At 40.3% G+C, this 15,096-nt stretch overlaps 1 protein-coding gene across 1 annotated transcript; it reads right to left on the minus strand.

Annotated features, from left to right (window-relative positions):
- Positions 1 to 5,079: 5,079 nt before the first annotated feature.
- Positions 5,080 to 12,074, minus strand: LOC123448653 (pre-mRNA cleavage factor Im 25 kDa subunit 2-like). The gene is made up of 7 exons (XM_045125617.1): positions 11,757 to 12,074; positions 10,959 to 11,004; positions 10,711 to 10,804; positions 10,545 to 10,618; positions 7,648 to 7,734; positions 7,451 to 7,561; positions 5,080 to 5,621 (listed from the first exon to the last, which is right to left on the minus strand). The coding sequence occupies exons 1-7, from the start codon at positions 12,056 to 12,058 to the stop codon at positions 5,550 to 5,552; spliced, it is 786 nt and encodes a 261-aa protein (XP_044981552.1). The 5' UTR covers positions 12,059 to 12,074; the 3' UTR covers positions 5,080 to 5,549.
- Positions 12,075 to 15,096: the final 3,022 nt, after the last annotated feature.

Here is a 15,096-nt window from a genome sequence, read left to right on the forward strand (position 1 = left end):
TATATATATAGTTATTTCTTTAGGTTTCATTGGATAGCAATATGCAGTTTCTATATATGTTTCATTGGATAGTTAATTGAAGGTTTCTTGATCAATTCATAGGATATAAAAATTGCATAGAATCGATAGCAATATGTTCATTTTGGAATCATATAAAGATCAATTTCTCTTTAGTTGTAGTGAAACAATTTTATGCGGCGTTCTTTGATCCAAGGTTATGAAAGTTTCATATAGCTAGTGATCTCTCTAGGTTTCATTGGATAGCAATATGATATGTCATAGTTATGAAAATTGCATATAGCTAGTGATCTCTCTAGGTTCCATTGGATAGCTATACTGACCCTTCTAGGTTCCATTGGATAGCAATATGCAATATGTATAGCTTGTTGCATATTTGCAAAACCATGGAAGAATAGTTATTCCTCACCCCCCTCTATTTTTACATTAATGCATCGTAATTTTACATTTCATATTTTTTTATTATTTTATACGCAAAAAGAGACCATAAGAAAATATAATCAATGTAAAAATATTTTATGTCACGTAAAATTACGAACATACAGAAATAGTGCAAAAAATATAATAAATTCATATTTTTTCTGGTCTTGTGACCTATATTTTTGTTTTTCTTTTATCAAATTTTACATAATGATTCAATATAAACGTAAATATTTGTATTTCAAATGTAATTTATTTGTAAATTGATCGTAAGATTATCTCGGGTGAAGAATAAACTATTCTGCACCCTGGGTGATGAATAGAGTATATATACATATACATGTGTGTGTGTGTGTGTGTCATAGTTAATTTACGGTTTTTTGATCAATTCATAGGATATGAAAATGATATGAAAATTGCATAGGATAGCAATATGTTCCATTTGAATCCTAAAGATAATTTTCTTTTTAGTTATAGTGAAACATTTTCCATGTTGCAGCAGTATGTAACATTTGTTTCATTTAAATTTGTTGATGTTGCAGTAGTGACAAGCATTATTCAGAACTCATGGACTTCCTTCACAGCGGCATCAGTTTTGCTACCGTTGACATAACGAACGACAAGTTGAAGATGAGGCACAACTTCGGTATTGAGATACCAGCTGATTGCCTCATTGATCTTTAACAGGAATTCAGGCTCCGACATGAGAGGACTTCGATGTCTCATATGGCAGTCGCCTTGATCGACGAGGAGTATGCTGATATGAAGACCAAATTCTCAAAGTCTCACCACAGACTTTGGGAGAAGACCCCACTTGATCGTATCAACATTGAGTATGCATCAAAAGATGCATTGCATACGTTTCATACCACTTGATCGTATCAACATTGACCATATTTATTAAGTAATTTATATTGTTTATTTAAAAATAGTTGACAACTTATTTCCATTGACAGCTTATTTTCATTCTTAAAAAATGTACGGAAGATGGTAGAGAACCTACTACTACAATGATGAGCATCATTAACTTATAAGGAGAAACATCATCTTGTCGTATTTATTAATGATCTTGAGAATTACAATAGCTATCAGCAAACTCCTGCACATTATGGTCAATACGTGCCACTAGTGCACGTGGTGAACTATGGTAACATGCATGGAGATTGCATGGTAAGATTTTCTACTATTATGACATCCGTGCATTTTTTGCATAAATTATTGTAAAAACTAACTACATTGCTAGCTACAAAGTTATTACTATGTTTTCAACAGAAAATCCCGCAGGATTGTGTGCCTCATCTGATGTTTCCAAGAGGTCGCGTTGATGTTATGAGCATACGGCCAACACGGCTAGGTCAGCCTATGTACATTCATCACTCCCGTCCATACCGAATTTCTAAAACCGATGAAATGACAATCAAAGATTGAAAAAATGTATGGTCAATCGCAGAGAGCTACTTGGAAGCAACATTGTGCGTAGGCTAAGAATTGGAGACATGATGGTCTCCATTCTCCATAATGGAGAGTCAGGGCCTATCTTGTTTTATGATATTCTACCTAAGAGAGGGTAGAGTAGGTCCTATGAGAGAGGAGTAGGTCCTAGGTACAATGTGTTATTATGTGCTACAATGTGTTATACTTGATGATGATGATGAGGAGGAGTTGTGATTATGACTAGTGACCAACTTGTTATATGATGTCTCATTGACGAAAATGATGATTAAATAGTGTTGGTGGTAATGACTATGATGATTATTAGTTATAGTGATGCAAGAGTTTTTTTATTAATATGATGATGATGTTGATCATGATTATCATGATAATTTGTTATTATGATCATGATTGGTTATTATATCGTTGGGGGAAGAAAAGCGGATTAGATTCATGTGGATGGATCAAAAGTGACCAAAAGTTGAATTAGTAGGATCGTCGTCCTACTAATTCAACTTTTGATTCATTTGGATGAATAAAATCCATGTTTCTTCCTCACAATGATATATAATTCATCATGAACATAATGATATAACAACCTCTTAATTGGTATTGTATCAAAAATTGTATAACGACGTATAAATACACTAAAAATTAAAAATAATGAAAAACAGATTACTAGTAGCGCGGGTTTGCAAGAACGCTACTAATAGTTGTCTTATCAGTAGCGCTGGTATGATATACGCTACATCTATATGTCTTAACAGTACCGCGTCTTACACGCGTTGCCGGTAAGTAATAGTTGTAGCGTCTTACTAACAGCGTGGTAACCCGCGCTACTAGTAGACATCGAACCCGCGCTACTGCTAGGCTTTTCCCTAGTAGTCGATACTTCTCTCTATTAGGTAGCTAACACAATATGAAACCACTAAATTAACCCTCCAAAACCCCCTAACCCCCAACGGGGACTAAAGTTCCTCCTGTCTGGGCTCCCCGCAGCGGCCACGTGGAGACCCTTTGGACCCTGTTCGTAAGTCAACCGGGACTAACTGTTTGGGCCTTTAGTCCCGACCCTTTAGTCCTGGTTTCAGAACCGGTGCTAACGGACCTCTCCAACCGGAACAAATGAGCCTTTTTCTACTAGTGTTTGCATAGCATGATGCATACAACCAACAAGTCCAACAAGCCTAAAAATAAATATCAATTTACAACAAAAGTAAATCAGTCCGGATGGAGCAAAGCATATTCGAAGATTACACCGTCATTCATCTTGGGAGAAAATTCTACAAGGATCTAGCTCTATCGCAACAAAATCATTCGTCGCAATACATGTCGATTTGTGCCGATAAGTATCTATTGCCACGAAATGACATTTGTTGGCGGCCGTTGCGAGTGGACGTATGATAATAAGCTATTGCCACGAAAAAGCAATCGTGGCAATCCATGTGAGAAGTTGACACATGTTTTCCCATGGAAACACTCACCTGATGCCACAATTTGATTTGTGAAGATAGTTTTGATGCAACATGTAAGGAATTATGGCGCCTGATAGTTTGTGGCGATAGACATTTGTGGAAACAACCTATGCCAACAACGCTCGTTTGCACGTGGATTGCAAGCGTGTTCTTTTTAGGGTGATGCTCGAGTAGATGCTGCTTCAACAATTTTTAGATCTCGTCTCAAGGGCGAGTGGCGATTGCAGTCTTCAAAGCCTTGTATGACGAGGGCGTTTGCAGGTGGTGCTTTTCTTTGTTGTTGATTCAGTTCATTTTTCAAGCTTCGGCGGACAACATACAATCGGAGGAAGAAGAAGACTAGTATGTTTTTTAAATGTATTTTTATTCTGTACTGATCGCTCTATGTCGAGTTGTCTATCCATTATACTCGTCTTTGTTTTTCTTGATGTTAATCAGATCTAAGATGACCATAGGGTGTCTTTATTCAAAAAACTCTCGGCATGCAAGGACGGTGCCACCGTGGATGACCAACAGAGATCCGATCTGAAAGGAGAAAGAAATAGGGAAAAAAAAGAGAAAGAAGCAACAAGATACCCACAAGCTTTTCTCACCTTGGTAAATGAAGATTCTCCCCCTCTTCTTTGCAAATCCTCCTCTACAAATTTCAAAGAAAAATCTCTAGATAAGAGCGTCCCGGGAGTTTTCAATAAAACTTTTTTTGCAACGGAACGAGTTAACTACACAAAACTACCACATTTGTGGCTAGGTTCACATAAAACCATTAAATCGTTAATCCGTTATAAAAAAACACTGTATTTTCACTAATTTTATTTAAAAAAGCACTGATGGGATGATTTAACTCGTTTGATCGCTTTCTGACAAATGGGGCCTCATTCTAAGGAATTGACATGGCAAAATAATTAACACACACATCCGTGAAATAAATAAACAAAGCAATTGCGTCCTGGCCTCGTCGTCCGCCGGGATGCTTCTCCACGAGCGCATCCTCGGTGCTCGTGGCCTGGGGGCGCCGCCGCCGTTCCTGCTGGTGCTTGCCGGCGAGAGCATACCGCTGGACCTCCAAGATCCATCCATGGCGAACGCCGTGCGACAACACACAGGCCGACGCTGCTCCTCTACTTCGCCTCCCGCCGCGTGCTCCACATCGTCGACCCGTTCGCCATCGAGGAGTGCCTGACGGCCCACAACATCATCTTCGCCAACCGGCCTCAGCTCCCCACCGCACGCCACCTCTCAAACGGCTCTCCGCAGGCATCCTCCTCCGCTCTGGGGTCGCCTGTGCGGTCATGGAAACCGCCAGTGCTCAGCATGCTGGACATCGGCAACGCCAAGTGACAGGCGGTGCGACTTCTTGGGTGCGTGCACATGCTCATCGATGAGCACAACACCTCCTTGGACGATGGGAGGAACGGCAACAGGACGATGGTCGGCAGGAGGTCAGCCGTGACCGCTTCACCGCCGATCCACAACTCGTCCACACGCGAGGGAGGAGTTGATTGTGTTTATTTATTTTAGGAGTGTGTATGTTAATTTTTTGCAATGTCAGCTCCTAACAGTGAGGCCCACTTGTCAGAATGTTCAGCCGGCACACCGGACCCAAGCATTTACCCTACAAAAATGTGCTGCCACTCGACCACCACAGCCGGTAATGTGCCGCACAGATTACAGTAGAGCCATACAAGCATGAATGTAAACATGAACAAGGTTGCAATAGCAGAGTCAACAGAGCAAAGAAAGAAAAGGTCAATAGTCATGGTCCTATGATATATGATTTGAAGGGGTGGCTTCTACACAGTTGCTACTACAGCAGATCACAGCAATCATACAAACATACACTGGTAAGCAGCGTACACAACAATGAATTAGCGCTCCAGAGCAACAACATATTACTCCCTCCGTAAACTAATATAAAAGCGTTTGGATCACTACTTTAGTGATCTAAACATTCTTATATTAGTTTACAGAGGGAGTATCATCTAACGATACACCATGCAACTAACCAGCATGAGCTGAATTAACAACATCGCCAAATGAAAACACAGTAGGAATACACATCTGTTTATAGTCGAACTATGGAAATCGGTGATCTCATTTAAGAAGGGAGTCATGCTAAGTTGATCAGCGTCTATTTTGGTGTTTCGTCCAAGATCTATCTGAATAAATCTTAATGGAGATATCCTCACATCTCATCACCACCATTGATTACGAGCTCACCATGTTGAACTGGAACCGAGACAGCTGCTGCGGGATGGTGGAAATCACTGGTCCATACCGCTGCATTCACATATACAAAGCATATTTCATAAGCAATGTGCAATAACAGAATTTACTCACAGAAGTTAAGCAAACTGCACAAGGAAGGAAATATGTGAAGAGGAAGCAAACTCTTCATGCACAGATGTTTTGATAAAACTTGAAAGCGTTCCGTATGAATCTATTAGAAATTGCAGGTTTCAACTTTCAACGGTCCAATCCCTATCGCCTGGCTAAACATCTATATGGACATGTAACAAACTAAACCACTATTGACAGCACTGAAAACGACTTATATTGCAGGTTCTATAAAATAGACAAAGACATGCCTTTCTCAGTCACATACAGATGGAAAGTACTCCCTCTGTACATTAGTGTACAGAGGTAGTAGAAAGGAACAGTCAAGCAAAACAAAATTGGTTGGTGATACTGGGATAGATCTTTTGTGAAGAAAAAAACTAATTGTCACTGTGGCCTTTTTTTAGTGTTTGTTTGGTTGGAGGGTGTAACGGAATGGTTCCAAATATTGGTACCTCGCTGGTGTTCAGTTACCAGAAAGAGATGGTCCATCACACCGGAATACTTGCCCAGATTCAGAGCCTGGTGATACCGCAAAATCGGTCGAACCCGCTGATTCCTCGCTGCACCCATTCCTCGGGCGGTCTCTACCTCACACACTGTAAACAAAAAAGAAAACCCTATCTCTTGTCTATCTCTGTGGCGGCACACGCACCTTGGTGGCCGTAAAAGGGAGGCAAGACAGCCAATGGTCGCTGGGTGGTGTAGAGGGAGTGAGCCGGCACTACTTTTGGCAGGCGGCTGCCACAGCCGGATGAGGGCAAGGGATCAGCAGGCAGCCGGGGATGAGCTATGGGTGATGGCAACTCAGCGCCGCCAACTGCTGGGTTGGAGCAGATTGAGGACTAGCTGCTGTGGATGAGATTCAGGCAACTGCTGGAGCTAGACATCTGCTAGGAGGAGAGCAGACCAGCGAGCACAGAGGAAGGAGGAGCAGAGGTGATGTTTGGGAAGAGCAGAAAAATGGTGACAGACAATTGAAGCTCAAGGTATGCATGAAAAAACAAAATCTTAGCGTGTTAATTGTCCAGATGTCCGTTGGATTCGGGGGCACACTCCAGAGTTGATTGTGGGTACACTGCTCACCTCTGTGTGAGTTTAGATTTTACAATTCTATATGTTGAAAACAGTACATTATTCAAACATGCATTGCACATTACAGTTAGTTCGTCTTGGGATGACTAGGTATGTCAAGAACTTTGGATGACAAGCTTTTATGAAGCCTTATGTATGGACTTCATAGACTATTGTATAGAATGGTTACTGTACAGTATACATTAGTGCTTGATACTGTTAAACTTTTGTCACAAAGTGTGTTGTATCTGATGTCTATACTTGTCATGCTTGTGAATGCATATTACTAACTGTCTGAGCTGGAGATACAAATGAAATGCTGCTAAAAATTAAATAAGCTATCGGTAAAATTTACACATATACAAGAGGTAACATCACCCTTCATATGAAGAATGGACTCAAACCATATTCATTCGATCAAATCCCTCCAACAAAACACAGAATGGAATCATCGCATTCAATGCCATTCCCTCAACTAAACAGAACCTGGAACGTTGTATTTTTCGTACCAAACGCCTAGATGTACCCATTGCATTCTACTTGGTTCCTAAGCAAACACAACCTTACGGCATATACCTCGACAAATTTGAGGCATCGGTACAATGTTTCCAAACACCATTAAAAGTTAACTTCCAATACAAGTTCCTTACCTGAACATTGTCATAGAGTTCAAACAGTGGAACAGGAGTGCTACTTACCTGAACATTGTCATAGAGTTCAAACAGTGGAACAGCAAGCAGCTTCAAGTTCCTTGGAACAGCGAAATACTCCCTTTCAGTTAGGTGAACAATGAAAAGCTTCTTGCACTCCTGTTCATCATATTGGTCATTTCCATTACCGAATGTCCAAATCCTTCCTAATGATAGATGGTTACAAGAAAAAATCAAGAGTCTACCTTGGGCTTGCTTATATGTGGAGGGCAGTAAGGATACATCACGGTTTCAAAGTTTGGCCTCCACCATTCAGCAACACACTCTCCAACCTGAAAAGACCAACATATTATACCTTTATTTGAATGGATACAGTTTACAGGTTAGGGAACGTTGAGATGGCATTACATGAGCTATTACATACATCTCACCACAACAAAGTCAGCATGATCATTAACAAAACTGGAACCAAAAATTACTGTAACCAGAAGTTAGACAGGAAAGTTCCTGCTGATTCCACATACTACATATTTTGGTAAATATATCAAAAACACTATATAGAAGGACCGCAGGGCAGTGTACCGCAGGTCTAAATACAGAGACACCCACTTGAAAGTTAGAACATTGTTGCACAAATGTGCAGACGCAAAGAAGTATAATTGGCACCTAAAAAGAACAGCACACCAGATTTTGCCGAACTGCTGTCCTAATACGACGGGATACGGGGATACGGCAGGATATGCAGCGATACGCAAATTTTGCAGTATCCCCAAAATTCGAATTAAAAAAAAATACAGGGATACACCGGGACACGTTTGGGATACGGTCTTGTTCAAATGGTTGTTCATCCTAATTGGGCTGTTTATAGGGACGATGATGTTAGCTAAAGCTCAAAGTGTGAAGAAGCTTGTTCTCAATGATATTTGGTGGGACAGAATTGAATACATTGTTTCTTTCACCGAGCCTATTTATGCAATGATAAGGTTGGCTGACACGGACAAGCCATGTCTCCATTTGATCTATGAAATGTGGGATTCCATGATAGAGAAGGTAAATGATTAGTTGCTTCAAGCCTTCAAGCATCTCTCAATTCATTAACATGCTGTTTTCATTTGTGGAGCATGCTGATTTGGTTTGTTCTTTTGTTCATAGGTCAAAATACCTATCTATCAGTTTGAAGAAAAGGAGCAAGGTGAAGAGTGCATCTCGTATGACATTATTAAAGAGATCCTTGTTTCCCGTTGGACCAAGAGCAATACCCCTTTACATTGTCTGGCTCACTCACTAAACCCAAGGTATAATTTGAATTCTGAACTTCTGAAGTGATACCTAGATCATAGATGTTGTTTCATACTCCATCCCGAAATAAGTGACTCAACTTCGTACATGCTTGCTGATTTATATAATACTTCCTCCGTCCCGAAATAAGTGACTCAACTTCGTACAAACTTTGTATAAAGTTAGTACAAAGTTGAGTCACTTATTTTGGGACGGAAGGAGTAGATACTATAATCCAGCTTGGATTAATGAAGTCCCTGGCCGTATCAGCCCCAATGATGACCATGAAGTTACAGAAATGAGAAACAAGTGCTTTCGGAAGTTCTATCCAGATCAAGAGGATTTCAAAACCATCAAGAAGGAATTTGCTGGTTATACTCTTTTCATGAATGCCTTCGAAAATCCAGATTCTATTGAAGATAGAGCGGATTTTGAACCTAAACAATGGTGGGGCACTTCATGGAGTCAGCACAAAGCTATTAAAAAATGTAGCATTGAAGGTACTTGTGCAGCCTGCATCTTCCTCTTGCTGTGAAAGGAATTGGAGCACATATGGTTTCATCCATAGTGCTGCAAGAAACATGCTAACACCTGCTCGAGTTTCTGATTTGGTGTACACACACAACAACCATCGCCTTCTTTCAAGGAATTCTCAAGCATATCTAACTGGGCTAAACTGAATGTGGGATGTTGGGGGAGATGGAGTTAAGACTTCTGCTGGTGTTGGCATGCTTGAATCTGCAGATCTTTCACTTGATGAACCAGAATTGGAGGAGGAAATCATTGATTCTCTTACTTGAGTCTACTGCCATTCACTCTTTCAGCCATGAGAGAATGAGACAATCAGTCGTTCTCTCCATTTATGTTTCTAGTTGTTATGCAATCTACTTATGAACTACCTATTTGCCATTTGAACTGTTTGTGTTTGAAACTATGTGACCATCTGAGCCTTCTTATGCCCATATTTATCATGTTCTTAGTGGACTATGTGACCTTATCAATTTGTCACGGTTTGTATTTATAATATGGTGTTGAGATTGCCAAACCATTCTGCAATTGGGAGCCAAATGGCATTGCAAATTGGGTAAGCAAAGCAAACATCTCTACTGTTTTCATGTGTTCATATTGTGGGACAGAATATATCGTCTACTCTTCTAAATTTCTAATCTTCTTTACTGTTTGTGTTTGATGTGTTTTGCAAGATGCGGCTTGCAATGACATGGGGGCACGAGGATCAATCAAGAACTTGATAAAAGAGACACAAACTGGGGCAGTATTCTATTCTTTCTCTATTCTAATCTCTTTCTCTTTAAATTCCTGTCTTAACTCTATATTACATGGCATACTTTTATTTAATTTTATATGTACTCGCCGTATCCCCGAATAGCTGTTTTTGGAAAATGCCGTATCCCGTATCCCCGTATGCATATCCCCGTCTTTCCGTCCCCGACTCCCCGTATCCGTGCTTTTTAGATTGGCACACTAGTATGACGGTAGGCATTTCATGTTTTGAATATTGGAAACTGTGATCATGATTTTCTGCAATTAACACACATGGCACTGTTCCAATTTAGGTGCAGCCACAATATGTAGCACATAAGGAGCCATGTAATGTTCTCGCTGCATCAGTTAAGCTATAAATCACTATAACAACCGTGTTAAGTAGACAGGTTAGGGAACGTTGAGATGGCAGTTCAGTTTTTCTTTCTTCAAGATGCAGATAACCTTCAGTACTACTGGGTTAACTATGATCCAGCAACGCACAAAGTGATCAGATACAACTTAAAGGCCCATACAATTAAGTAATGAGATATGATCATTCACCATTAACAAGAAGGAAACCGAACTGTTCTTGGCTCATTACCTGCCAGTTAGGCGGAAAGGAAGGTGAGTTAACTGCAAGCTTGCTGCAGAGCTTCCTTTTCAGGCCCTCAATTTCTGCAGGATTCCAGACAACAGACAAAGATTCATGATGGTACCAGTTAAGGAACATATGATACAGCAGAAAATTTGAGCAACCAAAAACTCACCACTTTCTCCAGGCTTCAACCGTCCACCAGGAAGTTTGCAAAATGTATTTCCAATTTGCAACAACAGTATGTGGGGGTGGTTGTGCTCTTGCACCTATATAAGACAATCCAAGTGAATATTTCAGTTTATTTGGCAAATTACTACAACCATAGCCAACTGTAACTGCAGAAAGTTTGCCAGCCACTGGATGTTTTAAGCACAAGAACGTAAATGACAATAACCATGAGCTGGAAGTATAGAAACATACCAATAGGATTGCTTCAACACTTGTTCGCATTCCTTCTTTCATGTAGCTGTCATTGCACAAGTAATTAGTAGGTTAACTGATGTACATTCGACAGAATAAGGTCACACAGCATATTTAGCAGAGTAGCCAAGTGTTCAGGGGATACGTAGGACACAACATAGAACACACATACATAAAAAAAAAAAGCAATCGATTGAAGAAGCTGATAAATGGGCTTCCTTTATTAACTATATGATAACTGATGACTGTTTGTTGATGCTCCAGGCTAGTGTTCCAGCAAATTATCATGTATAACTATTTGCTACATAATGCTCCAAAGTTACCAGTTATCTCCTCACAAGAAAGGGACCTGCCAAGCACCATGCTCGAAATCTAGAACTTCCAGCAAGTTTTAGTGATGGTTATTATAGTTCCCTTCGCAACACGCATCCAGTACAGGCACAAAGCAAGACGGCCCTAAAGCTAAAGGGTGTATGGTCGAGCTCATAAGCTAGATTGCTGGGCATTACTTTAAAGTCAACACTCTCCGCTTAAAGCAAGGCAGATGCGAAAAAACACTATGCTTCATGACCAGTCATAGCGCAACTTCGACAGCACCCAAATTAAGGGCCAAAACAAGGCATTCTCAAATTTTGACTAGAATAAGCAAGAAAGTGGTGATGACGAGGGAGGCCTTCGACCCACAAAAAAAAAACACGCAAACGATGTGAGCTCTAGGGTTTAGGGTTTCCGGCGAGAGCAAGACATCAGGAGACTATGGGCATGTCTGGATCAGGGGGGGAGGGGAGGCGCACTCACTTGACCTTCATGCGGGCGAGGCGGTCGGCGACGGAGGTGTCCTTCTCCATCTTGGCCTCCTTGGTGCCGAAGGTGTAGTTGGCGAGCGGGTACACGTTCACCACCGGCGAGGACGGAGCGCCCACCATCTCCTCCCCCGCTTCGCTTGGCCGGGCGCTGCCTCTTTCTTCTCCGGATCCGGTGGTTGCCGGCGGTGGCGGTGGCGGTGGCGGTGGCGGCGGAGGAGGGTGGTGCGGGCTTTTGCTGCGAGGGTCAGGACTGTTCCTGTTTGTCGGGGTTGGGCGTCCTTGACCAAGACCCATCTGGGCCTTTTTCCTTAAACTGTGTGGGCCTGTAATTTTGCAACAAAGACCAACAGTAATAATAATACAAAAAAAAATCGAAAGTGCTCTTCTAATCACGATCTCATATGCACCCGCACGAATAGCAAAACCAAAAAAATAGTACTCCCTCCGTTCCTAAATAGTATTTGTCTTTTAGAAATTTCACTACAGACTACATACGGATGTATATAGACATAATTTAGAGTATAAGTTCACTCATTTTGCTCTGTATGTATGTAGTCCATAGTTGAATCTTTAAAAAGACAAATATTTAAGAACGGAGGGAGTAGTATACAAATTCAAAATTTTGTCATTTTATTTCTGTGATAAACATTGACGAATGATTTACCCGCCTCCCTGCAAAATCTCATGATGAAATAACATTCGTGGAGGCCTGGGTAAAAACAAAAATAAAAATCAATGCCCCCTAAATTGGCCTTGTTGGAGCATCGATTTTATTGTTTTCCCCGTAGCTCCAGGAATGTCATTTCATTTACATGCAACTGAGACATTAATCACTTTTTATCACCAAAAATCATATTATTTTTTATTTTTTGTTATTCAAATTTACTGTTCATGAGTGTGCATATCAGCTCGGGATTAAAAAGTTGGTGTCCCAAACAAAATGTTATTATGAGAGTGGCTACTCTGCACCCAGGCTCATGTACAGCGGGTGTGAACAGTAAGTTTAAAAAAATATAGAAACTTAAAATAAATTAAGAAAATTAGGCCTCCAAGATGCTCATGTGGGCAAGGTGCATGCAAAAATTCGTGGTGTTTGAACATTCCGTGAGCTCGTACACAAAAAACAATGAGTGTCTTGGATTTTTTTTTAAAGAACATTATTTACAGCCGATTTTGAATTGTTATTTTTTTTGCACGAGGTCCTCGGATGTCCGAACAATTTTAATTTTTGCACACACCTTGCGTGCATGAGCATCTTGGATGCCTAACAATTTCATATTGTTTTGATTTTTTAAACCTTATTCTTTGAATATACCGATCACCGAGTGTAGATGAGTATAGGCATCGTTTTGAATTATCACTACTGATCACCGAATGTAGATGAGTATCTCTCAACTGTTGTTCAGGGATTAGAAGCCTCATTTGCACATATGACATATTGATGCTCCAACTGATGTTTTCCAGTGATTTCTAAGTCTCGCCTCAAGAGGTGAGAGACTATTGTGGTCTTTAAACTGTGTTGTGGCGAGAGTGTCTGCAATTATTTTTGTAATATAGTACATAGTCAATCAATATACTCGCATGTGAAGTTTCACGAAGAAATCACATCCGTGGTAATTTAAAGGAAAATGACAAAATCAGAGCTATATATAGAAGACACTGTTTGATGAATAGTATGGTCATAATTGTATTTTCTTCACTAAAAATATCATGGATGTCAATACATCACGAAACTTCTCACGTGAGTAAAATGGTCGAATAAGTTTCATACCGTGATATTTCAAAATCTAGTATTTTATACAAATTTACTATTTACGTGGATGCGCGTGATATAATGTTCACCTTTGTATATTCGGTGCCCCTGCCCTTTACTATTTGTTGGTTTAGTGCATTTTCAATCTTCGACAGGCGATACACAATTAAAAAATAAGAAGTTTATTATAATTGTTAGTTGTAACCATACTACGTTCAGACGAACGAATTCGAGGAGGATTAAAGGCGAGAAGACAAACTCAAAAAAAAATCGTCATCCGCCTGAGCGTCGCACCTACGAGGTCTACAAAAATCCTAGCCTAAACTACTAACCATAGCAGAGGCATCATGATTCTCCTCCCCGCCACCACGCGTCGGAGCAACATGCGAGGGGACATAAACCCACGGGCTCGCCGATGAAGTCTAAAGGGGAGGTTTTCCCTAGCCGCTTAGGGTTAGGGAAGGAATCAAGAGGAGCTATTTTAGTCATAAATCATGCATATATGTAATCATATGTTTTTGGTGACATATCTATGTTGCCACTATTGCGTGTATCTATATCTCGGAGGAGGATAGCTTACCTGCTCTCTTGACGCGGTCCCATGTGTATTTCCCGCACGCTTACTCTTCATTCAATCGCCATTTTAGTTGTCGCTCCACACATGTTTTTTCTAGTAAAAATTAGACATCAATACAAAAAAGCATATTTCTGTTTGCTTTCACCTAAGCACGATGCGTCCAAAACAAAATGTTAGGTTGTCCATTGTCCCCTATGGGTATTTGGTGGCCCTAACAAACTTCTTAATGCGTCCCTTTCGGCTCCGCTTTGAGTGAGGTAAATTTATACACCCTTATTAGTTTTACAAGTGTATATCATCAGCCATATGTGATCTCCAACCAAAAAGAAAATGAACGATTAAGGTATGTATCTTTTACAAGCGAAAAAGTATGAAAAAGGACAATTCAACAAGGCTCTTAGATGACAAAAATGACATGCTTCTAACTTTCGAGGGAGTTTGCGGCCCAACCTTTATTGATCAGACCAAATCAACTTTCATCTCCACTTTTTGGTCTCCTTTGTTTGGTAAGAATAGAGTCCGGCTATATGATAACAGCGGACGGACTGCCATCATTCTGCAAGAAACAAAAACCCCTGACGAGAGTAAATTGTTTTTTTTTTGAACCTAATACAAACGTAAGCGTTCATATACACGTGTATACACTCACCTGTATGAACGTACATACGCACATTCTACCCATATGAACACATTTGAAAGACTGAACCAACATGTCATATTGAGATTTATGAAGTTAGCATAGACGCCTCGTCATCGATGAAAATTCTCCTCCCACTGAATGTGCATCCCCGAAAATCCTGAAATAAATGTAAACACTAGGACTTAAACCCCGAAAATAAACTTTATTGCCACCTTTCGGTCACCTTTGATTTGCATGAATTTTTTAGGAACATACTCCCTCCGTTCCTAAATAAAATTCTTTTAAGATATTTCACTAAAAGTCTACATACGGAACAAAATGAGTGAATCTACAATCTAAAATATGTCTATATACATTCATAT

This window comes from Hordeum vulgare, chromosome 1H (assembly GCF_904849725.1).
Source record: "Hordeum vulgare subsp. vulgare chromosome 1H, MorexV3_pseudomolecules_assembly, whole genome shotgun sequence".
NCBI lineage: Eukaryota > Viridiplantae > Streptophyta > Magnoliopsida > Poales > Poaceae > Hordeum > Hordeum vulgare.